The 26003-nt window shown below is 36.3% G+C and overlaps 1 protein-coding gene across 2 annotated transcripts; it reads right to left on the bottom strand.

The window, feature by feature from the left end:
* Nucleotides 1–23995: 23995 nt before the first annotated feature.
* LOC123320642 (solute carrier family 35 member G1) lies at nucleotides 23996–26002 on the bottom strand. Of its 2 annotated transcripts, none has more exons than XM_044908016.1 (2): nucleotides 25824–26002; nucleotides 23996–25777 (listed from the first exon to the last, which is right to left on the bottom strand). In XM_044908016.1, exon 2 carries the CDS (start codon nucleotides 25766–25768, stop codon nucleotides 24734–24736), a length of 1035 nt encoding a protein of 344 aa, XP_044763951.1. In that variant the 5' UTR covers nucleotides 25769–25777; nucleotides 25824–26002; the 3' UTR covers nucleotides 23996–24733. The 2 variants fall into 2 exon arrangements, with proteins under 2 accessions (XP_044763951.1, XP_044763950.1); XM_044908015.1 differs by having other exon boundaries at nucleotides 25828–26002.
* Nucleotide 26003: the final 1 nt, after the last annotated feature.

Genomic DNA, 26003 nt, shown 5'->3' with positions numbered 1-26003 from the left:
GGCACTCACATCACTTTTGTCGATTCGTTCCTCAGAACATAGATACATGGAATGGCCATTCAGTGCTACGAATGAATTGTTTGTAGTCCACACATTCGATGTTTCTCTGTCTAGAGCGACACTAAGGCAGTGGCGTTTTATTGAAAAATTCACAAACGTCCTGTCTATTCGTATTGAAAATTGATGCGCCAATGATGTCCGAATCAACTGTCTCAATTGTGATTGGCGACACTAAGCAACTATCTCACTCCAGTCTTTGGAATGTTTATTTTTGATTCCATGTCTCTATGTTCTAAGATTCGTTCCTCTTCTTTCTACTCTATAATCTTTGGTTTCAGTAAAGCTGTCATTGAATCATTGTCAGCTGACAGAAGCCACCTGGTCCAAAATATGACTGCATATCTCTTCTCTCGGTCTCAATTGGGAAGAAGCAAGATAGTTCGAGTCATTCGGATTCGTTGACACTTTGACTCCACAGAAAGCACAAGCCTGGATCAATTAAACATAACTCTGACTATGTAGAATTATCTGTAATCAATTTGGGATCTCGGATAGAAGTCTTTGAGGGTCACTGCAAAACTCGAATGAGAATGGGTCTTACAAAAACTGACGAAGATTCTGTGGGGAGGAGGATGAAACTCCAGATCTCCTGATGACAGAATGCCTCTTCGTTGCTATTCTATGCAAATAATGATTCGACCGACAAACTTCGAGTCATAAACTAGACCATTGGCAATGAAGGATTGATTCTTCTGTTTTTCAGGTGTTGAAGAAACACCGTTAGGGAAGGGAGTCATTGTTATTAAGAAAAATGCAATAGGAGTAATTAAAACTGAATATTTCGACGAAATGGAATGCGATCTATGTTGTGAAATAATTTTTGAATAAGTTTCCGGATTCAGTTAGCTATCCAGCTGCTCCATATGAAGAATGAAACGTTGCAAGTAGGAAGGCCATATCTCCCATCTCTTCCAACTGTAACACATTGCTGCGTCCATCTCTAGCACAATACGACGTCGCCCCTTCTGTCCGTCGCCGAGACGCCATATTGGACGCCATCGCTGGCCGCTTTTGTGGTGTAGCCTGTGTCATCCCTATATCACGTCCAAAAGCGCCCAAGGGGTGACCTAGTCCTCCCTGTTGTTTATTCCGGATTACCGTGTGTTGCTACGCGGAACATTGTAAAGGGCCGTTTTTGCGTGGGTCACAACAAAGGGAGACGTTGCTGGACACGTAGTTCTGGGATGTAGCGTCGTCCGGATCTCGAAAAGACCCCGGGGATGGCCGGGCAATAATAACGTCCGCATGTTGAGGACAGTTGCACGATGTTCAATATGACGTGGAATAATGCTGATAGGGGGAGGATATGTTCGTATACATGTGCTCGACTTCACAAGTGACGGTGGTTCGGCATACACACAACTTATATTGATTGAAAGAAATTTATAAGAGCATTCTCCATTCAAATTTCTTCATTCTCCCCCATCTCGAAATCATAACTGAAAAAAAAAAGAAAGGAAAGAAGTAAGCAATCGATTGGATCTAAATATTCAATGATAATTTAAGAAGACATTAATTTATTGATACTGGATTTTCACCTTGAGATGCAAGGCATTATCCTTTGAAAGTAACCACTGGCGCAGGGTATTTTTCTCAATCCGTTATTGTTAAAAAAAATCTGTTTTAGGCGAAGAATTTGGGAATAGTAAAGGACTTACATATTCCTGTCTTGATGACAAACTTCTAGTCTAGTATTGTAAGAAATTCAAAAAAATCTTGACTTGACGTTTTCCTGGCTTATAAAATCTTATACTGACTCACGAAATTTCATGATCTTGAATTCTTTTGCGGCACCATACACGGTGATTCCCATTGAAGGATCAATAGGTGATCAAAAATGTTCGGCGGCCGCTTCCTTCTAAAAGGACCGCGTGCTTCCTCCTAGAACGACCGCGAAGGCACGGGAATGTTTCCGGCGGCTATATAAGCCCAGAGGAGGAGCAGGACAGTAGTACAGTACAGTTCACATTGCAAGCGACAGACGAGTGGAAATACACTCAGGGGCAAAATTAACCGGCCACCTACATTTTACGAATTCATTCGAAATTCTATGCTAATTCAATTAATTATGTGATGTTTTTACATCGGGCAAACCTTTATAGTAAAAAAAAGACTGATGTTGAATGTAAAATAGTTTAATTGAAACATAAAATAAAGAAATATCGTTTTGCAGTCAACTTACAGAAAATAAAAATGATTAATTAAAAGAAAAAATCGCTCTGAATCATCGCATTAATATCGCGTATTTCCTCCTCTAGCCCTAATAACCTCCTGTAACCGATTCGGGAGCCCATCCATAATATTTTGAATATCCCTTTGTGGAATATTTTCCCACTCCTCAAATGCTGCAGCTTTTAGCTCACTCATGGTCGTGGGAACTGGCACACGACTCCGGATCCGTCTTTTCAGATTGTCCCATACATGTTCTATAGGGTTTAAATCTGGACTTCGAGCTGGCCACGGTAATCGTCGAATATTGACGTCGTCCAAGTATTCGGTGACCACTCTGGAGGTGTGTACACGAGCGTTGTCGTGCATTAAAATAAAATTATCGCCTATTAATGGCGCAAAAGGAATGACATGTTGTTCAAGGACTTCTGTCACGTACCTTTGAGCATCAACGCTGCCTCTATCAAAGACGACCAACTCTGTACGGGCGTCGTAAGCAATGCCAGCTCACACCATGATCGACCCACCTTCGAAACCTACTGTTTGCATCAAACAGCCTTCAGCAAACCTCTCACCACGGCGTCTATACACTCGCTGACGTCCATCAGGATGTCGTAAAGCAATTCTCGATTCATCCGTGAAGAGAACAGCTTTCCATTGTTCGGAAGTCCAATTTATGTGTTCTCGGGTAAATTCAAGTCTCGCTCTTCTATGAACTGTGGTCAGTTCTGGGACTCGAGCTGGTCTATATGCTCTGAAATCCCTCTCCGCCAACCTTCTTCTTATTGTTCGAAGACTCACACTAATATTCCGTACCTCAAACAAGCGGTTACGGGCCTCAGACGCTGTTGTGAACCGATTTCGCATAACGTTCGAGACGATGTAACGATCATCTCTCTCTGATGTACACCTTCTACGACCCTGTCCTGGCCTTCTTGTGTACAAACCAGTATCTCTGTAACGCCGAATAGCATCTTGTATCGTGGTTCTTGGATATCCAAGCAGTCTTCCAATCGTACGCTGGCTAAACCCAGCGTCTGCAAGACTACAGCCTTAGCTGTTTCGGCTGCGTCCAATGGCATTTTTTTTTAGGGTGGAGAAAATAACGGCTTCCCAACACCTCGGTTGTATTGGAAAAAATTTTATCACAACGCTTTAAAACAAATTTATCCTGTACAGCAACGTTGCCACGAGAATGTCAACTTCCGACTGAACTCATTATTGTTGAATAAAAAGGAAAGAAGTTAACAAAACATATGTATGATAGTTTAATTGGTTGTCGATTTCCCCACTCATCACATTGCGCCAAGTTGTCGAAGAAAAAGTTATGGAAAACAAACCATATGCGATTCGAGATGGGTGGCCGGTTAATTTTGCCTCTGAGTGTATATAGTGGTAACATAGTTAGTTTGTTAGTTATAAGTGTAAATAAATAATCTCAATCAGTCGAACGTTTTGATTAATTGAAGAAAATGTTACATTATTTCAATTTATCTTCTTTTTAACTTCATCTATTTATTTTTATCTATCAACACGCCCCTTCTAACGGACCCAGTTCTGTCAATTAAACTTGACTCTGCCACCTTCTACGTCATCACCCTTACAATCGGCTTTGAACTGAATACAATTTCTTTCTATACGTACACTTGATAATCACGAAGTGTCTTATTTCACCAAAAGGGACATTGACTCTTCAGACTCTTCAATAAACAGAACGTCTGCTGAGCTGACTCCGATTCTGAATCAGAATATTCACTAACATGCAATATAGAGAAACGTAATTTTTAATAAAATTATAAAATGATCAGTGAAACGAAAGCGAGCGACTTCGACTAATGTGAGTGAAAATGATCTTAATCTGAAACCGAGAACGCAGTAAAAGAAAAAAGCAGCAGCATTTACAATGCAAGCTAGTGGTAGGTACTAGTGGCAATACTGACAGAAAAAAATTCTGTTATTCTTTCGAAGTTCAGGTGGACAAGTACCAACGACAAAAATAACAAATAAGCCAAAATTACACCATCAACATAAAGAAGTATGCCTGAAAGTTAAAATTATAAATCTAGATTTCAATTGGAGTTTCAACAAGATTATCCTTAATTATTTTCAATTTAAGTGTATTTTTGTAGCAAAAAATGTGTGCAATAAAGAGAAATAGGTATCTATTTCAATTTAGTGATACCCACGAGACCAAAGAGACCAGACTTTGCTCGTCTCGAGTTTCGTCTCGTGGTCTCTAATATTGTCTCGTCTCGAGTCTCGTGCGAGAGTCTAGTAAACGTCTCGTAGTCTCATGGTTCATAACGTGTTGTGAAAGCGGAACATTTAAATCTAATAATAATTATACCGCATACTCTATCTACTGGGTAAGTATAACTATAATTGTGATAATTCTTTTAAATTTGTCTAAATGAATAAAAAAGATTGTTAAATTTACGGTTTCAATCGACTCATTCTGAAGTTAATTCCATAATATCATGAAAAATTTCAGATATTCATATCAGCGGATGGTATGCATCTGAATGAATTTTTATTATTGTATTCATTGCCTCTCTGTTAAGGCGTGATCTTTTTTTATTATTTTACCGGTGGCATCATTTCTGCCGTGAACTGAGCGTGCTCCCAGCTTCTCAAATCGTTATACGCATGCTGCTCGCAATAAACGGGCCGGCGTACTGCTGAATCAGTCTAATTAGAGGATATGGGACATATGCCATTGACTTCGTCTGGGTTTCTATCTGGAAGGGATTGAATCGGACCTCCTTTCATACTAGGTGGCGCTCGAGTACTACTCGATAATACCCAGTAGCAATGAAAGTCCATCAATTCCAAACTTTTGCATCGGAAAAGAAGATGTGTTTGTCGGTATGTGAGCTGGGGTGAGTTCACGCTATTTGAGGAAATGCGTGCTCTTGGGGTGATTGTTTCGTCCCACTGCTAGGATCGGACTCATCAGGTAGATTAATGAACCCTAGCAGCTACCTACGACAATCGCCGAAGCAGCGTATTTTGTGCCTGCTATAAACGCCGGTTACGTCGAGGGTATCGAGTTATGCGTCGCCGGTGGCGCCATCGTTTGGCGTATGCTGCACCGCAATAGACGTATAATCTACCCTGTGATCGCAACCGTCGTGCGCAGTGATGCCATCGTTTGGCTACCCTTGGTACCATCATGGTGAGATGAAGTATTTCTCTACCATGGGTACAACTACGCCGCCACATGTGTTTCTCTGACGAGGTCAAATGAGACCGAAATCATGCTCAGCATCTGCTTTTCTTCGGTGGAACGTTCTCCATTTAGTGGCCCTGACGATGGCAAAATGGCTAGCTCAATTCAGATCGTAACACTTGTTGATATTCATATTAGTGAATGGTATGTATCTGAATTAATTGTTATTTCTGCAAAATAAGAATAATAATATGCTACACCTGGCATTGTTGTCCCAGGAAGCACCTAATAAGAATGGATCTATCAGAAATTGACTAGTGCAAATTCTATGGGGGGATGCAACTCTGTGTCACCTGTTGACAGAATGTCTGCCCATTGCTAGTTAACTCAAAAACATTTTTGGACGAGACGAGTAACTGGCAGGAGCGAGTAGGTAATTTCCTTGAAGCCATCCCATATACTGAAGTTCATCAGAACTCTGGAACTAGACAGCGAGTTGTAGACGACAATGCGGCAAAACCAACCCTGATGGTGTGTACAATAGATATTGAGGCCGCATTGTAATAGAACCCCCTAAAAAAATTTAGAATCTAGAACTTCTTAATCCGACAATCAAGATACCAAAAAATCATTTGCTTGAATCGATTAACTTGGCAAATGATTTTTTGGTTTCTTGATTGTCAGATTAAGTAGTTCTAAATTCAATTCGAAAATAACTCAATTTCCGAATTGAATTCGCGCATTTGTCCAAATCGCCAGAATTGCAGACCGACGCCATACCGGCGTCCGTGACGTTCAAGTGAAAATCTCGGCGCCTGCCACGCTTCCACGATTTAATCATCATCGAGTCGTCCCAGGGGTAGCTTTCGACGATTTTAATATTGCACAGAGCGTCCGTTGCCCCTCTATTCCAGGAACTGGCGTCTGAAAACCCCTACATCAACGTTTCCACCATCCCCCTGTCGATCTGAATAATTGCGGAGTTTCACTGGCGCAAAAGCCGAGGTATAATCAATTCCATCGGTCGTCAGGATAGTCTAATGGGAATCAGTATAATCCTGACACACTTCATTAACGAAAAGATTCGAATGGCTGTGAAACGGTCTGTTGGGATTTCTGATGATACGGAAGTTCGAACGAGGGTGAGGCTTTTGTAATATTCAGTAAGAATATATAAATAAGGAGAGAGCTGAAATGGAAGAAAAACAATCTAAGGCCGATGGAAAGTCTTATCAGTCTTGAAGTACTTTAGTCTCCTTAGTCACCTTAGCTGGTTGTTATTAATGTGTACCGTGTATGTACTCATGAAAAATTTCGAAAGAAAATTCATACATAATATATAATCCATGACATCAACCGTTTGATGACAAGGACTCGTACGATAGATGGCTTGGGCTGGAGTAGTCTACTTTACTTATATCACCTAGTTTTATTTCTTGGAACATTCAAATTTATGTTTTTTGTGAGTTTATATTCTTTGCATCAAATCTTGTCAATAAAGTGTCAGAATTTTTCGAATTTCTTTCTCGTTTTTTCAATTTTCTACTGAATAACCACTGGTATATCTATGGGAGATGATTCTCCAACATTAGGGTCCTGTAGCGTTCCTCGAACAACTGAGGACAGAAAAATCATCACTTGGAAGACTGGACCTGGTCGAAAGACCCTCCAAGTCAAAAGCAAGATTTGACTATTATTAATTTGAGTACTGAAGGCATTTTTGACGACGAGGGTGCTTCTCCACCAAGATCAGCAGCAGATTTTTGACAAAGAGATGATATTCCTCCCAGTGCAATTGAAGGACAAGTCATGTACCTATGATTATTTATTTTTTCTTCATTCATCATCATCAAGTCTTCGAATAAGTTTTGATGAAAGCTTTATTATTCATTTTTTTTCCGTTTTCTGCTCGGTTTCTTTGTTTCAGATATAATCTGGAGATGAAGAGATAACGAAATTTTATTGTTGATGGAAGAGAAGCCCTTCAGTATTAAAAGCTTATTCTGTGAACATATTTGTCATCACTACACTACTCACGGGGAGACAGGGTTTTTTTACTGAGGTTTTTCCCTAAGCTCTTGTATCATACTCCAAATTGTATGGTACCCCGTTACACTAACCTTTGCTAAAACTCATACACATGCTATATTGTTTGATAACCAAAAATGTATTGCTTACATTGAAAAGAATATATATCCATATATAATATAACTAAGGGTCAATTTTTCCAATGATGATTTAATTCCGCTTACTTAAACACTTATATCCTTGATGAAATTGTTCCTTAACATGGAGTGGGAGAGAAGGACACATTTTTCATCTCATAAATGAATAGATCGGTTACTACCATGAGTTCGAACCTTTCCGCACTGTTTTGCCTTGATTAATTATCGTAATATATATTTGCAATCTGGGAGTTTGAGCATATGGATGCATACAGCTTCACTCTGAGAGTTAGGAAATTGAATTGGGTTGGTTCCCTTTTCTCTAACAGATGTCACTACAGTTATTTATACATTATACATACAGTTCATTCCAGTTTCGTCGAAGAAGAAGTTAGTTTACTCTGACGAGGTCAAATGAGACCGAAACCATGGTCGAAATGGTATTTCTGGGTAGGCAAATGAATTAAAATCACTTGTTTGCAAATCAACAAAACGAATAGATATTCGTTCAATTTAGATTTTCAATTCAGAAATATTCCTTCCACGAGAAAAAATTCCCTTGCGTTTTTTGGCATCTTTCAGATAGAATCTATCGAGTCTTTTATGTTCTATGGTAAAAAAAGTAGAAGAAAGATATCTGCAGGTTCATTACAGAATTATCCTTCTAACGAATCAGGGGAGTAGAAGGAAAATTTTCCGGATAGAAGAGTGGGTATACGAGGCCTTCAGCTGCCATTTCGCGACAATTTCGTGACAAAATCTCATCGCAAACATCTAGATTAAAAGACGGGAGGGAAAAGGCTTGGAAGCATTGCAGGGTTGGAACAAGGAGGTTGCTTTTTTGAGCTCCAAGATCATTGTCCAAACGTAGGGAGCTATAGAATCTATCTCATGCTAGTTTTTCGTTACTCTAATCTGTTACACACATCTTGAAAATATACTGCTGTCTCATTTTATTTATTATATTTAAACCTGAATCAGATTATCGACGATAGTTTCCGTTTAGTTGAACAAGCAATCTTTTGTAGTACATTATAGTATATGATGAGAAAAGTGGGTTCTAAAAATTATTTCATATAGCTTCAATATGCTATTGTAAGTCATTTAGATTCTCAGAAAAACTGATGGAAAGCACCTTCATAATCTTCCACAAAAATATGAGCCTCTTTATAACCCTTGATATAATGTGGAAAAACCCCTATAGCGAGCTATTTCGCAAAATATATAGAATTTATTGCTCAAGAAGAAGATATAGGTTATGCATTCAATTTCTGTGTCGGTACATCTCACTATACAGGGTGAAATGTATATCAAAAAGTCAAATAACTGTCTATCTAGTGGCTTAGGGCTTCAACCAATCATACTGATGCAACAATGATTGTCAATGTCATATGGCATGTATTCTACTAAGGTCCAGAAATTATCCAGCTCGAAACATTCTGCCAGATTTTTTTCTTTCCGTTTTCCTCCTCCTGTACCCTTCCTTGTAGGTTCATTTTCCAATACCACAGAAAGGCTCCAGGCCAATGACCGGACTAAGTGCTCATTTTCTGAGTAACCGGAATCCCAAACTAAACCGACCGTGTTATTGTTGTTTATTTCGTTGAGATTTCTTATGGTTATCGTTGTTGTGGATCTATCTATTCCATCTGTGTGCCTTCCAAGGGTAATTCTGTTTAAATATATGGTGGATTTGCTTTGCCAATCTTCAATTCCACTTTCACTACCAAGCATGTACCTAACTCTGCACGAAAAATGGAGACAAAAACGAATTATGGGTCTCGCCAAAATATCACTTAAGAACAATAATTTGAGGTGGACAATTTACAATAGAAGATATTAGATGCTATTCTCTAGAAAAAATAATTCGCTTTGATAAATTCCACTATTTTATCGTGGATTGAATTTTTTGACTACGCAAGGGGGGTGTAATGAAGTTTCAATTTTTTTTACAAAAATTAAAATTAATCTTCAATTCAAGATTCTGACAGGGTTCGAAAACCGTAAACCTTTTTTATTCCCTTTTCAATTATGAAAAACGATGTCGCACCGTGAAAACTATCCTGAATTGGGAGATAATCGAATTCTTGTTCGCTAGTACCGATGAGCCAGAGTCAAGACATTTTAATCGAAGCGAATTTTACCGATTTTCGGTATCTGAAACACATTCCCTTTCCACCCTTCACCTGTGGGTATAAAAGAGATGTCCCCCCGCAGGTCAATTAACTCTAATTGATTCTTGTTCGTGTGGTAGGTGGTGTTAATTCTGAATTCTGATTAATTCTGTGCCGACCTCTGAAAATTCATTTCAAGTAGTCCTAAATTATGTCTCAAGCTTCATGCCGTTGTTCATAATAGAGGAAGATTCTCTCTTTCCTCCGAATGATTCCAGTCTAAGTACGTGTAGAAATAGGGCTTGTAGCTAGGTTTTTATTTCTTTTTCTCATATGTATTTTCTTTTTCTTAGCTTTTGACTTGAGATTGCCACCTAGAGTTCAACTAGTAGCTAGTGCCAAAGTTCTTAATTTATTCAAATTATCTGGCATGCATGGGAGAGTCGAGCTCAGCTGTTGCTTCTAGTCAATTTGTTTGTAGATACATACCCAGGTGAGGAGGAAACCTTGGAAGTAGACTTTCAGGATCACTAACTCTCCGTTGTAATGTGCATAGTCTTCACTTCAAGATTTGAAGTGAAATAGTGAGCACATGTACAGACTAGTGAATCTTCCTACAGAACAAATGTTCGATGGTCTAAGGGCCTAGATACACATGTATCATATACCAGTATGCCTTTCTGATTTTTGTTCATCTTCATACCACTAAATATAATTGATTGTTTTACGTCTTGAAGTGGACTGCGAACTTTAGGTCTATTGTGCGCTCTAGCAGAACTGTTCTCGCCTCTATAGCATTTACAGTGCGCCTTACGGCTCTATAGTTGTAATGAATTTCAGTATCTAGGAAGACTTCTACTTCCTCGTCTACAAGTTTCTCGTCCAAAGCCAGCTGTTCTCGAAATATGCACCTCAGCGTATTGGTTGGTGCGCCGTAGAGAGTAAAGAGGTGTGCCAAGAGGCCCTTGTGTTCATCATTAATTTTCAAGCATCATTGTTATGGGAGTATCAAAGAAATAGGCAGGAAAATTAAGATCTAATCATTCTGGTTTGCCGTGCATTCAGCAATCAAAGGAAAGAAATAGGGCAACTCTTGCCAGAAAAGGAGCATTAACTACTTTCATTGATCCAGAACCTTGCTGTTGAATAAAATGTACCTACCCTGAATAGTTTCAATTATTATTTTAGAATGAGGGTGCTTTTAAAAAAAATGAAACTTCATTACACCCCCCTTGCGTAGAGAAAAAAATTCAATTCACGATAAAATAGTGGACTTTATTGAAGTGAATCATTTTTTCCTGGAGACTGGCATCTGATATCTTCTGTTGTTAATTGTCCACCTCAAATTATTGTTCTTAGGTCATATTTTGGCGAGACCCAATATTCGTTTTTGTCTCCACTTTTCGTGCACAGTTAGGTATATGTTGAGTCGAAAGAGGAAGATTGGCAAATCAAATCCACTATATAAATTTTAAACAGAAATACCACGAGAACCATAAGAAATCTCAAAGAAATAGACAACAATAACAAGGTCTATTCAATTTGGGGTTCCGGATATTAGAGGATTACAGGAAATGAAGAGGACAACACACTTATCAGAAAATAAGCACTAACTCCTTTCAATGGCCAGGAGCCTTTCTGTGGTATAGGAAACTGAACCTATAAGGAAGGGTTTTAGGAGAAGGAAAAAATTAAAAAAGAAACGCACTGTCGGAATCTTCCTGGGTTGGATCTCACCAAAAAGTTTTTTCAAAACTTCAATATTGCGAGATCTAAGAAGTATCTGGATACAAGCCACACCTCCTCACTGGATTCCTTACAGGGCATTGTCGCCTTATCCCTAAGGAGCACTTAATGAGAAAGGGTTCAGCAAAAACTGATGAGTGCACATTCTGTGGGGAGGAGGCAACTCCAGAGCACCTAATGACAGAATGCCTCGCCATTCCTAGTCAACGCAAAAATTGCTTTGGTCAACAAACTCGTAGAAATTAGGAAGAAACATAAAGATAAGGAAGTTCATTAAAACTCTAGAACTAAAGGGCGAGCTGAAGACTATGTAATGGCGAAAACAGCTCTGATGCTTGACTTCTGTCGTCTGCTTTTTCCCAAGCTTATGTGAAACCTGAAATATCCTGCAAGATCACTACTCCCCTTTCATATTTCAATTCGGTGGAAACTCAAGGATGTCCCTCGGTGAAATATCTTGTTGAAAGTTTCCCGCTCCGTCCCTGCATCCCTTTCCTATTACCCCCGAGGGAGGAAGCTGCTACGCTTTCTGGCACCGCTTCACGTTCAGCCACGTTGACGCCGAACGAGGGAAAATGGAGAATTGAAGAAAATTAAGTGCCCCGGGAGGGTGTACTCACGTCACTATATCCCCCGTAATCAGACACAGGAAGCGTGGAATCAACAGCGAGGTGGAGGAGAAGGTGGCGAGGTAAGGAGGGTAGTCCTTCATCACGAAGGGGGTTAGGAACGGTTCCTAAATGAGGTGAGAGTGAGTCTGTAATTGGAGATTTTTCTCATTAATTTTCCGATTCGTATCAAGGTGTAATGGGAGTTTCCTAAAGGCCAATGCAGACTAACAGTCGAGGAACACAATATAAACTAACTTTTTCGTTTCGTCTCTCTTATTCAGATCCTGAGTCCAGTCATAAAAACTTTTCAGTTTCAAAAATATGTTTCATATAAAGAATACAATGGTGCTAACGGAACTGAACATGGAAAATGAAAAGGGAGAAAATATATTATTTTGTAAGATTTATTTGTTATACAAAAACATTGACCATAAAGAAACTTTACGTAAAAAATCTTGTACAAATGATTTCTGAAAAAAGTGCGACACGTTCCGTTTTTGAAATGACTATAAATCGTATTTAGAGCAATCAAAAGAATAGTGACGTTATGATAATTTAAAAACTGATAGAGAGTAATACATAAATTTAGATTTTCAAGAAAAATACGCTCATCAATCAAATAACATTTCAAAAATGGGAAAATATTATTGATATTTGATATACTAAATTGAACAAAATATATCCATCAGTTTGCTACGATATCAAGTAATTAATCACTTATTATATTATCTTTGATTGTTGCTTCTATATTTGAAACACCACTTGAGGCAACTGAACTACCAGACTCAGAACGTTCAGTGTCTTAACTGTGAGGTGAGGTAAATCGATCAGACAATAAGTGAATGATGATATACTAAATCGAATCATAACAATAAAAATAACATTTCCTTGATTTTAAGATATAAATGTTATGTAGGTTGAATTAATTTCGTTTATTATTTACCTTTCTTACTCTTGAAAAGCCTGATCTTTTTACAAGTTAATTCAGATACATAACAACCATTACGATAAAAATCAACTAATGTTACGATTTGAATCGACCAAGCTTATCACCATCACTAGGAATATCAACAAAAGGACCACTTCATCGGGGAATACTAGAAGATGACTATGGTTTCGGTCTTGTTTGGCCTCGTCGCCTCGTCAAAGTGACACAACTCACACCTACATGAAAATGGGAGGAATTGATGGACGCACTTTATTCGATGTCAACAGTCGTTTTGCTGTTTCAATAAACACTACCGCCACCTGACAGGAAACGAGATCCCACGCCGAACGCAGTGAAGATTGACCAACAGCTGTTACCGATCCATACCAAGAGATGGAGCTACTCTTAACGGTTGTTACAACTTCTTTGAACTTGAAAACCCACCAATCGATCAATTCCGCAGAGTTGACATACCGCGATATTTGTATATTCTTTTCCTTGTACAGTTTTGTAAATAGGTGAGAGAAGTACCTAATTGTGTTGAGTGGAATAAAGAACTGTATATATTGTAGTCATTTATTGAGAGTAGGAGTTCGTACCAAATCAGTACCAACAGTTTTTTTTTTCGTTAGAAGAGGTAAGCACTCTTTTTGACACCTAAAGATAGTTGAAGAAAACAGTGGTGATTTTACATGGTCTTAAACTATTTTGTACCAGTAGGCAAGTGTCCATTTTGAGATTCATGATATTTACATAGTCGGAGAAGAACAGGGTAGGTAATTCAAAGCCAACTGCGATGATATAATGATTCGTAAAGTCCCTGTATAACGCTTCGTTTACATTTGTATAGAATTGTTTCCACTTCAGTTCGAGTTCCAATTTTCACCGAGCATTCTCGATTTTCCTCATGCCCAGGAAACATGAACGTCATGAAAAATATGTCGAGAGACTTCCCCGAATGGCGCTCCCACGTCCCCCAGCGTTCCACCTAATATCTGCAGAGCACAAAGGGCGTAATGCGTTATTTTCCGTGAAAGGGCCATCGTAATGAAACTCGGAAAACTGGGATGGAGGAAGAAGAAGAAAAGCGACGTATCCCGCCTTTCGCACATAGAACGAGAGAGGACGGTAAAGTGCTATCTGCCGCTGGAGACAAAGGAACGCCAGATTAAAGTGTCCCTCATTCTTTTTACCTTCGCTTATGGAGAGATACTCGAAGGGATCAGCGGCGCATGCTGCTTGGTCCTTCTCAAAGGCGATTAACGGTCCTTTTCAGAATCCTTTTTTTCTCATGAATGGTCTATTGATTTGTTTACGTTGGATGGTAGATAATCCTTGGAAATTGAGCGAGGAATTTTTTGTCGCGTCGCTCAGATGAAATTTCGAGTAGGTAAGTCGGAGACTTCGTTGAAATATTCAGTGTCAACGAAAATTGGGATTGTCTTATGGAATTTTGACGTGGCGTCCATTTCATTGTCATCTAGGTGAACTGAAAATCGAGTTTTATAATACAACTTACTTACTTAAACTTAGATATCGATTGAAATTTATTTTGGGAGGATTTTGCATCTCTTCATAAACTTTTTAGGGTTTTCACTCCCAATCTCTGAAACAAAATCAATTAAAAATGAAATCAACGATTTGCTCCTGCGTAAATTCTTGCACTAATTTGTCAGGAGCAAATTAATCTATGAAATTAACTAGAAAAAATTGTTGCCTGACAATGAACTCAAAATAAATAATATTTGGATCAATTTACTAAAGAAGGAACTGTCATCCGGTAATTTCAAAATTAAATGAATCAACGTTTCTGTGCAGTCTCTGTTTCTGTGTGTTGACAATTAATGTCAGACAAAAAGCGACAATTCCAGAAGATTTTCAAAAATAGATGTTTTAGTCTGATGAAGGAGTCTGATATAGACTCCGAAACGTTACAAAGAATTATAATTTCAACGTTATTTATTTTGAGTTCACTGTCAGGCAACAATTTTTTCTAGTTAATTTGCTCCTGACAAATTAGTGCAAGAATTTACGCAGGAGCAAATCGTTGATTTCATTTTTAATTGATTTTGTTTCAGAGATTGGGAGTGAAAACCCAAAAAAGTTTATGAAGAGATACTTAAACTTACTTTACCAAAAAATATTAAAAATACAGGGTGTTTCTGAGATACAGGATGTTGAAATTTAAAGAAAATTGGTTTTTCGAACATATTTTTGAAACCGTACAATTTTTTTTCAATTTTGGTGCATGGGTTATATGTACGCATTTAAGCATATTTGTTCAAATTCAAAATTTTTTTTATTTTCACTTGTGGCTTCCGTACATACTTCCCTCCGAATGAATTTGGTAAAAAAAAATGGTGAGCAAATGCTTTTTTTCATATTTAAAATTATTTTCGTAATCACCATATATTTCAGTTTTTACCTGGTGATTAATACTTTCTGAGATATAAATAAAATGCAATTTCATCTGAGAGCTACCAAATTCTAAGATTACTTCTAAAATCGTCTAGATACAGATTAAGGCAGCTCAGTTGCGTCCATATTTGACGTTTAATTATTCAATTATCTCGTTTTTTATGACATTATAGTTTGCTGCTCATTTTACAAAACATATTTTTTCAAATTTCAACACATTGTATCTCAAAAAAAAATGAGTCAGAGACCCATAGTCCATAGAATCTTTGTATCACAAAATCATCTGAGGAAAAGGTTCTCGAATTTACGGAACCTCATTCTGAAACACCCTGTATAAATAGTTTTTTTGAGGTGGCTTTTTCTACCCTTTGCAATAATACAGGAACACCACCAATATCTCATGAAATGTCTGCTTCATTTAATTACTGTCAGTTGCTTGTATTTAATACAAAATGAAAAATTGCTTATCAGGTGCCATTCAATCTCTATTCTATTCAAAAATACCTCTGCAAAACTTCATGTGTTCATATTGGTCCTACTTTTAAGAAATTGGAAAAATCCATAAGCAAGTCTTCATCTTTGAAGCAACGTAACATTTCAACAAAGCGTTACCAGACAAACATACTGGTCTGAGACTTTTCTTCTGAATTCGAGGTTCTGAACCTATTTCCAAATTTATTTCCATTAATCCTGGGACACCCTGTATAGAACCTTCAAATCTGAATGAAATAACAAGGGAATCCTTGAAGACGGCTGACGACTGCTAACCGAAACTTTGCATATAATGAACATGATGGAAGTAGCCCGAAAATCCTACGACAATTTTTCATCATCAATTATATACCATCAACAAATAATCTTTTTTTTTTACTTTTTTCTTTGTTTGTTTATTTTGATCTGGTAATGTAATGTTGTTCTTTGTTGTTGAAATGTTCTTTTGATTCAGTTGTCTGAGGTTGCACTTCTAATGAAAAAAAAATACTATATAAGCTAAAGTGTCAACAAGTTATCTGTTTCTTTATTTTTTGCGGATACAGAGATGGCCTAATCAATCCTTCCATCTGTAGTGGTCGACATGTAAAATATATCATATAAATTTCCAAAGCAGAGTCACTTCATATTTAAAATTCCATTTATTTAGCTATCAGGTGTAAAAATGATAAGTTTAAAAAGTGCTGTGATGAAATTTTTATTGGAATAATAACTGTTTCTTGCTTTCTAGTGATATTCAGAATATTTGTCCCAATCCAGAAAAAAACATACTTCCTTTCAATTTCGCTAAAAGCATTTTGAATCCAACAATTTCATGCAGTACTGCACGAGCAAGAAAAAAACATTCGCCTGCTCTTTTTTCAGCCCTCCAATCTCCATTTCCACCACCAAATAGTAGAATATGCGCCCTTCCACTGCATGAAAAGGGTTGATAAGCAATAATGACACGATGCGAAGCAGTTTTTCAAAACGGCATTTTAATCGGAGCCAAAAGTACAATTTTCATCTTGGTATTGAGTATGTTCAGCCCGTTCCACCCCTGGTCCCCTCACCAACCCCATATTCCACGGATTCGCCTCCGGCAAATGCTCTGTTTGCGCATTTAGCCTCAGTGGCGTACGCCTCTCTAAAGTTTCAAATATTTTTACTAGAAACATTGAGTATTAACCCCCATTGAGTATTAATATTGAACACTCAAACCATCAAGAAGACTCTTCCGTTTGTTTTATATTAGTTTGAGTATTCTTTCCTTGAGGGTTAATTAACTCAATTATATAACCCTCGGTCTCCGATCTCCATTGCTAGAACAAAATTTCACATATTTATAAATTTTGGTCGAACATGCCTATGTCTAGATATACCTAGATATTTTTGTGGAAAACTCCCTTTTGATCGAGCTAGCATTTTTCCTAAAATTATTCTAGTGTTACCAATAACTCCAACACCAGTTTGTTTATGGAAATTGTTTCTGTGTAGAACAGCTGTGTTTCTGAACTAACTGTCAGAGGCAATTTTTTTCAAACATGATTGTTAAACAAATAATACCGAAATAATATTTTGTACCATATATATGAGACTCCTTCATCAGATAATAAATTGAAAATCTTAGCAATTATTGTCTTCAGTTGCATGTCGTTAGCTTCAGCTTATGAGAATCTTGTAATTTTTTTAATGAATCAGTTGGAATCATCCAAGATTGAGACAAATGAAGGTATCCGCTCAAATAATCATGTTGAAATTGAGCATCTTTAATTTTTTCCCAATCTACAAATTTTTGCAAATGTAGCCTTAAGCATTCATGACTTGAAGAAGGTTTTTATGTATAGAATTGAATAATATCGTTGGGTATTTTCTTGGTGAAGTCACCACTGATTGCCTGTGAAAAACCCTTTCACATCATCTTGTTCCTGGATTCCTTGTAAGAACCTTTTATTTAGGCTTATCTTTTATGCAGGAGATTTTTTTGGTGGGTTATGTAGCTTATTGAGTGGTTGTCTCGACCTAGTTATAGTTTCAAGAGTTGTCATTTATTCCACATCCAGGTTCTTCAATTCCGACAGCGGCTTTCATAAAACTTTGATTGTCCGATCAACGATTTGACAGTCACTCGATTTCTAAAAGAAAATCACTGAAACCTTTTCATTTCTGAATATATCGAAGAAGTAGCAATCAAGAATAAGTAAATGGACTTATAAACATCATAATTTGATGCGAGAATGATATTCTGAATGATCATGACTGAATTATCGATTGAAAACAATCTGTTCGTCAATCAAGGGTTGATTTACCGATCAAGCTTTATGAAACCCGTGGCGAGTCTTTGATGTTTAAATATACGAAATAGGTTTAAATTTTTCTAGTCATTTGTGATACTAATTTTTTTAGATTCAAAGAGTTCTTCTTTAAAAATTGCTTCTTCTGAGGGACTGTTTCTTCAGATTTTCAATTACCACTTCATTGGATTCAAATCCAATAATTTCAAGAGAGTTTGTGTATGTTGTGTGAGTTAATATTGAGATATTTTTTGTTACTGTTTAATGTATCAGCTTACCATTTCAATAATTTTTGAGCTCATTTATGATTGTTTAGGTATATATATATATATTTTTTTTTTGCGCTATGCAGTCAACATGGCTGACAAATATTTTATATAAATTTACCGAGTGACGAGTGATTGATGTTTTGTATGTGTATTGAAAGGTAGTTGAGGTTTTATCGAAAATAAACATGTTATTGATACGTTTTTTCATTTCTACTTATACTTACTGTACGAAAAAACATATTTTCGATAACACTTCAAAAATATCAATTAGATAGGTACTACTCCTGAAGTGTCGTTGACGTCAGAATAGGATATAAAAAATTCGAACTCAATAGGTTGAACCATGTAATCCCTATAAGTAGGTTATAAAAAAGGGTTCATAAGAATACTCATTAATGGTCAAATCATCTTCATCAATAAAGGTTCTATCCGTTTCTAGCACAAAAAGTTATGTAAAAAAGCTCCACCATGTATAAGAATCTCCTCAACTATCGTAGGTAGAAATATTTTTCAAATGAAAAATTGCGTAATTTAAAAGAAAAATGGAAATGTTCTAGCATTTTTCTACAGAATATAGCATTTTTCACAAAATAGTAAATGCAGACTGTATTTTGTCCGTTAATTTTTAGGTACTCACACTACCTATACCTACACGTATTACATATACCGGTTGTTTTCAAAGGTGAGGCTTTTTTTTGACAGAAGGTAGAACTCATCAAAATAAGTCATTTAACCAAAAATTGTCTATATAGAATATCCAAGATGGCTTAGATACAATCCCAAGAAGTTTGCCAAAATTTCATTGAATTTCAAGTACGGAACTGTGGAAGGTGACTCTGTCATCGCAAAAACGAAACAAAACATGAATATTTGGCTGGACAATGAATGGTTCAGTACTAAGTTCATCGGATTGGATGCATTATATGAGAGAATCATAATTCTTGTATCGTGCAATTTAGGGTGAAAAAAAATGTAGAAAATCGAGGCAATTTCTTGAATGTTCTTATGTTAGTTATATTGAGAAAGTGCTATGATGTTTCCCCAATTCATCCCATTTTAACGACGATTGTTGGAATGTTTGAACAAGAAGATTGTGATGCCCATTGTGAAAAAATTCGTAAATAATTTTGACGACTTTTATTGATGAGATTTTGAAGTAGGTATTATTCTATTTTTCACACTTGTGGTCTCTTCTGTCAGTTTGTATCGAAATTAGCCATTTCATAAAATCGTGTAATTTGATAAAAAATAATGAGAACAGTTCGGAAATCCTAAGTTTTCATTTTCATTACCACGTAAATATCGAACGAGCCAATATCCTAAAAGAAACCACATGGTCGAATCAGGAGATAAATTTTTTCCCACTGCTTTGCGATAATTCAGCTAACAAACGGTCAAGGGTCGTATTAGGATCTATTACAGTAATCATTTTCAAGTTTTGTATAGGTGATTTTTGGCGAAACACTTCATTTTGACCAGTTCTACTTTCTGTTGAAAAAAAAGCCCCACCTTCAAATATACTCTGTATACCTATAATATTCGAGCTATAGGTCCAGTTGCAGGAAAGTCCATTGAAATTCAATACTCCCTCTTAATGTTAATGCTCCATTTTTCCTTTCAGAAATTACAGTTTTAAATTTTGATGGGGCATCAAATCTTAATGGACTTTCCTGTAACTGGTCCATAGAGTAATAAGGATTGTAACTATGACTTGGTTAGTACAATTTTACTAGTACATTTTTGACTTGGGTTGTATATTTCAGCTTTCGTTATTTGGGGGAGGAAATTTGGTCCATGAATTACAATTAATACCTAAACAACTGTAGAATAGTTCAGTGGATTCTGTCGGTTTGAAATTAGATTGCACGCCACTGTCTCGGCGTCTCAATAACGCGGCATCATTGCAGAGGGGACATTATTAGGACCCAGCCGACACCGAGGGTGCTAGAGAAGGGTGCCCGTTGTCCTGACAACGGGGACTGCCCGGGGCCGTCGCCTAGGCAACACCCAGGTGTCACAGTGCCCAATCAACACGCCGCATCTCAAGATCAATGTTTATCCAACGTCCAAACAGGGAACAGGAACGTAAGCGGAACAGAGCCCTGAGGGTTGTCATCCTAGAAAAGGGTGGGTTAATGACGAGGGTGGAAAGGACGCTCTTGACGTATACGTACATAGCATTTAATTGTGACATGAAAGGGACGATAGGCATTGATATATTTAGACGGGAGAGAGATGTACGTGAGGTTTTATTTGTTGAGTCACACAAAGGGATATATCTCATCTGGCTAATAACGTTTGGGGAAAAAAATGTCATCCCTTGTGCTCTCGACACAATATCGATTCAACAATAAAAAAAATCTCGATTTATTGTAGGAGTTGTATGGATTCCTCCCCAACAATTGTTCAGGTAGCTAATTCAAATTTGCAGCCAAAGTAGCTGAAGATTTTCCGTCCAATAAATTAATAGCGAAAACATCTACAAAAAAAGTTTTCATTTCAGTCTCTAACAGAAAAGCTTCGAATTGAATCAAACTAATCAATTCATGTACAGAAAAAAATGTTTTATGAAATTCACTCGTATGTAATGTAATAATGTAATTGCTAATAGGTATGTACTTAGTTGAAGCCATTGCTCATCAAAATGTTAGCCTTCTCGGTTCAAATGACCACGAGCCGCCACTGGCAAATCTAGACACAAGCTACATTTCTTCATGAGTAGGTACATTGATTGAGTTTGATAATGTTCATGGTTAATTTTCATCTATTCAGAGTATTTTGATAAAACTTTGTTTTACTAATGTTTTCACTATTTATCTATGTTTTAATTACTGCTGTGTCATTATACCTATCTGGATGTTTATCAACCTGGAATTACTTCAAAACCAACAGTTAACCCTTGTCGGTTTCTATATTTGCTCGAGCAGTACCATCACCAAACTGACGAAAGTATCCTTTTATTATTATATAACACTTTAAAATTGCTATGGCTGCCATCTTGTATTTTTTTCACCTCTGTTGATTCGTGTTCTTCTCAGCAAACCTCTCAATTCGATAACCATATCATAAAAGTCTGTCATATTGGATTCAAAGTCAATTTATTTAATATTTGGTCGACCCTAACAAAAAATTACCCTTTACGTACGAACGAAATGTGCAGTACCTATTTTTGAAGTTCGCAAACTCATTTAGTCAGACTGTTGTCACTTTGATATGGCCAAATTGTTTGACAAATTAATTCTGCTGAATTTTACGGATTAACCAAGTGGTTTCAACATTATGTTCATAATAATCAATATATGGATCGTGATAATGATATGAGTAACACTCCTTCAAAGCTGAAGGAATTGGCAACTACAGTGACATAGCCGTGGCCAGCAAACAGTTCATAAATGTATGTGAGGTCCTCTCATCGAACCAATTTATTTCATGGCCATATTATGAGAGTGCTTGAAAAATTAATATATTAATCCAGAAATATAAATTGGTATCAGAGTATCGGTCAAATAAAAGTACGGTTCAATAGAAAACAGTGTCTTACACACAGATTCAGAGATAAACGATTCTCTCAAGATTATGTACAGACGGTGTAGTGAGAAGTGGTTATTTCACACAGTAAACTAAACTTTTTCCTTTTGCACCACTAGTTCAACTTCTGGTAGGGTCAAAAGTCGGAAAGGACGGGTTTGCGATAAGGTATTCAAAAAATTAAAAAGTATAGGTGGGTGGCGGCTTATCTCTAAGGTTATAGCAGTGATTCTAACCAAGTCTAATAAAGTTCTCCGAGATTGGTTTCAATTCAAAATGATTAAATTAATTAATTTTCTTTTCAACAATTAAGTAGGTTAGTACCTATTTGAATTCCCGCCTTATCACGATTAATTCAAAAAACAAACACAAGCGGCGCTGATATATGTTAGTGCGACGAGGCTTCAGTACCTACGTGCATTGAACATCTAGCTGGAGGTAGCTAGACGCTCAGTCATATTACTCGATATACATGTTTGTTTTCAGCCTTCTGCACTTCTCGAAACCAACGATTAGTGCTTTCCCTTTTAGTACTCTCGATTTGTACCTCTCATAATTTATCAATTGTATCTTCTGTTTTTCTGATGGACGTTCTAATCGTGCTTCCTTGTAAGCAGTCCGTCTCTATAAATGTTGTATTCATTGATAAATTTTAGCACTCTTGAAGACCAACTTAATGTATATTAATTATAGTATTCTTGCGCTTCTCAGATTAATTATGATTGTTCTTCTCATTTTATTAATTATTTTGATCTTCTCATTTCATTGTAATATTCTAGCACTTTTCAGATTAATTAATTTTGCTCTTCTCATTTAACTTGTAATATTCATGCACTGCTCATAGTTAAATCATAATTATAAATAATAATCATTGATCTCTCGTTGTTGATCAGACTTAGACAATATAGTGTCAGCTTTTGGTCTATTTCACTGTTACAACTCGGTCTTCCCATTAAAAAAGTCATTATCCTAACCTTCTATTTTTCTGATGGAATAAAGAGGCTCTATAATTTTCATTGATTGATCTGTCATGTAAACGCTGTGTTAATTTTGAATTTATTGAACTCCTCAAAGTCTAAATCTGACCCCAAGTGACTTCTCATTTGAACTTCTCTGGATTATCTCTGCTTTCAATTTAATAATGTCTCTCTGAGTCTATAGATGTTACAATTTGTTTTTTATTACTGTATTAGCTTCATGCAGGTGACTTGTTCATTTTATGGTTGTGAACGATATACTAATACGAATCAATTTATGTTTGATGAAAAAAATAGTTCATTAGCTTATTACTCGTATATGAACAGTGTTCCGTGTTTAGTGAGCGTTTTTTCAATTTTCAAAAGTCGATGGTCACCGAGTGCTTCTCGATAAATACAAGTGCTGGAGAAAAAATTTCGAAGGCTCCTGAAATCTTTTTTTGAAATAATTCGATATTAAAAAGCAAAAATCGGAGATACATAGCTCATCTTTTCCGAGTTATATTAAGAGTTCTTGAAATATTACTGATTCGATTAACTAGGTATATTCACTATATAGGAGGATATACCCGCTTCTTGTTATCAAGACGAATGTTATAAGTATTATATGTATATATACCGTTTAGTCGGTTTATCGCGTATTAGAGTGTTATTGTGTATTAATAAAATTTCTCGGAGTTGGAAGTAAAGATATCATCAGTATTGTATTTAAACATTTTCATGAGTGAAAAGGATCATCAAATAAAAGTTTTGAGTTGTCTACGTTAAGGATCGCAATTTTCATCATTGGATTTCGATTAAGCGATTTTACCTGAAGCATAAGTATCATATAATTTGAATGTTTTCAATTTCCCTCGTTAATTTTTTGTAGTTTGGCCATTGAAAATTTTGAAATTTCCGAATATTTATTGATATATTTTTGAATTGATTTATTTCAGGTTGTGTGGCAATAAACATCGTCATTATTACACTATACACTATCTTCAATACATGATTAAGTGCCTAATCTTTTATTCTTCATTATTGTGAAATAGGTAACTATATACTTAAGTTACACAGAATATATTTACTCATTATTGTTTGCTATAAACCTCTTTATTCACTGAAAATAAAAATGTTTCCTTATAAATTATATACTAGGTACAGATGACTAGACTAAATTTCAACTTACAATGATAAAATGACTAGAAAACAGAGATCCAACTTAATCATACACAATAGGTTATCTCATAAAACTGAATATCAGTTCTGAAAAACTTTAACAAAAAATATAAACCTATAAATATTGGGTTGACTAGAACAGCAATTGCATATTTTCATTTAGCAAAAAAGGAAGTCTGTGTAATACCCCTTCTTCTAACATATCAAGAGCCCCATCTATCAACAAAGCACAGACTGATTTGATCATACCTTTAAATGAGTAATAATAAAACTAATAAGAATTGCCCATATTTCCATTCTCAGAATAGTAAGTACATACATGATATGTACGAGTTCAAAAAATGCTATAACACTAGAAAAAACATTTTTTTCTGCCCATAAACTAAAAAGAAGTTTTACTATTTCTACATATCATATTTGGTATTATTTTTCCTATTTGCAAACAGAGTTAAGACATTTTAAGAATAGTTTCACTTACATTAGAAACAGTCCACAATACACAAGTGACTAGAATATTTAATTACCCTGAAAAAATAATAAAACTGCTAAGCTATTGGAAGTATTCAAAAACGAAAATGAAAGAGAACTGAATCGAAGAATAATTAAAACAAAGTTAAAAATAAATTTGATCAAAAATAGAACGTAATACGTTCTCATTTTGTTAATACATTAAGTTTCTTTCGAAGACTAGCATCATGAGGTAAAGCAAGTATCCACTTTCTTAAACCCGTTAAAACAACAGAACTCATAACTAAAATGGCCCCTCCGATTGAAAACATGTTGGGAATCTCATTGAAAAACATAACTTGCCATATGAAAGCAAATACAATATCACTGCTTCTTGCTATGGCTACTGGGCCAGCCTGCTCCAATTGTAATGCTATGGTCAGTAAAATTTGTCCAAGAAAACTAAAGACAGCTAGAGCAACAATAAGATATCTATCGGATCCACAAGGTGGCAAACACAGGGCGCCAATAAAATAGCTTACCATCAAACATTGGACTAAAGCAAATGAGCCAAAATTTGTCATGATAACTGAAAAATGTATTGATTTCAAGGCTCGCAATAAAACATAAGCATTCGCACCAAATAAAGTAGCGGAAAACGCTGCTACTCCAACCCAGATATCCGTCTTTTCATTTGAATTTCCCAACGATTCAACAGTACTCCCAAAAAGTGAAGTAGGTCGTGTTATAAGGACAACACCAATTAATGTCAAAATCACAGAAAATATATTGAATATTCCACAAGGTTCTTTAAGAAACATTTTAGCAAAAATTGCTGTGAATACTGGCACAGAAAATACTATCACGGATGCGTCAGCTAAAGGCATGTGGCGGAAAGCATAAAAGCTCAACATCAAAGCTGCCGTTCCTGTAAAAGATCGCAAAAAGAGTATAATTCTTTTCCCTTTAGGCAATATTTCCTCCTGACGATATATCACAATAGGAATAGCTGGTAATAACACACCCAAATATCTATATGCGGCAAGAGCCATTGGGTCTATATCAGTTGTAAATTTAACTATTACAGAGCATAATGAAAAAAAGAGAGAACTTAGCGTTGCCAATATCAACCCCAGATAAGGGCACTGAAAATTACTTAAAGTCCATTTATTTTTCTCAATATCAGGTTGATCGTTTTCATCCTCAGCAACTAATTGTTGGAGTTCCACGCTATCGGACATCCTTTTTTTCTAAAAAATCCAACGTGAATAGATCGGCAATCAAGAATTCTCCTACTCACAATACTGCTTCCGTATCAGTCTAATTGTGAATATATTATTTCCATTAAAGAAGACATAAAAGTGGCTCATTATAAACTTGTGTCATTTCGAGAATTTGCTATTCTTTTAATAATTAATTGATTTCTTTCTCATTTAAAGGCCACCTTGAATAGTTGTCAATAAAGTGAGGTTAAAT

This window comes from Coccinella septempunctata, chromosome 9, assembly GCF_907165205.1.
Source record: "Coccinella septempunctata chromosome 9, icCocSept1.1, whole genome shotgun sequence".
Taxonomy (NCBI): Eukaryota; Metazoa; Arthropoda; class Insecta; order Coleoptera; family Coccinellidae; genus Coccinella; species Coccinella septempunctata.
Note: the sequence above shows the minus strand (reverse complement) of the source record. Positions and strands in the feature narration are given on the sequence as shown.

Bases quoted from the DNA above. Each gene is read 5' to 3' on its own strand.
- LOC123320642 (XM_044908016.1), bottom strand. From the start codon at position 25,768: ATGTCCGATAGCGTGGAACTCCAACAATTAGTTGCTGAGGATGAAAAC.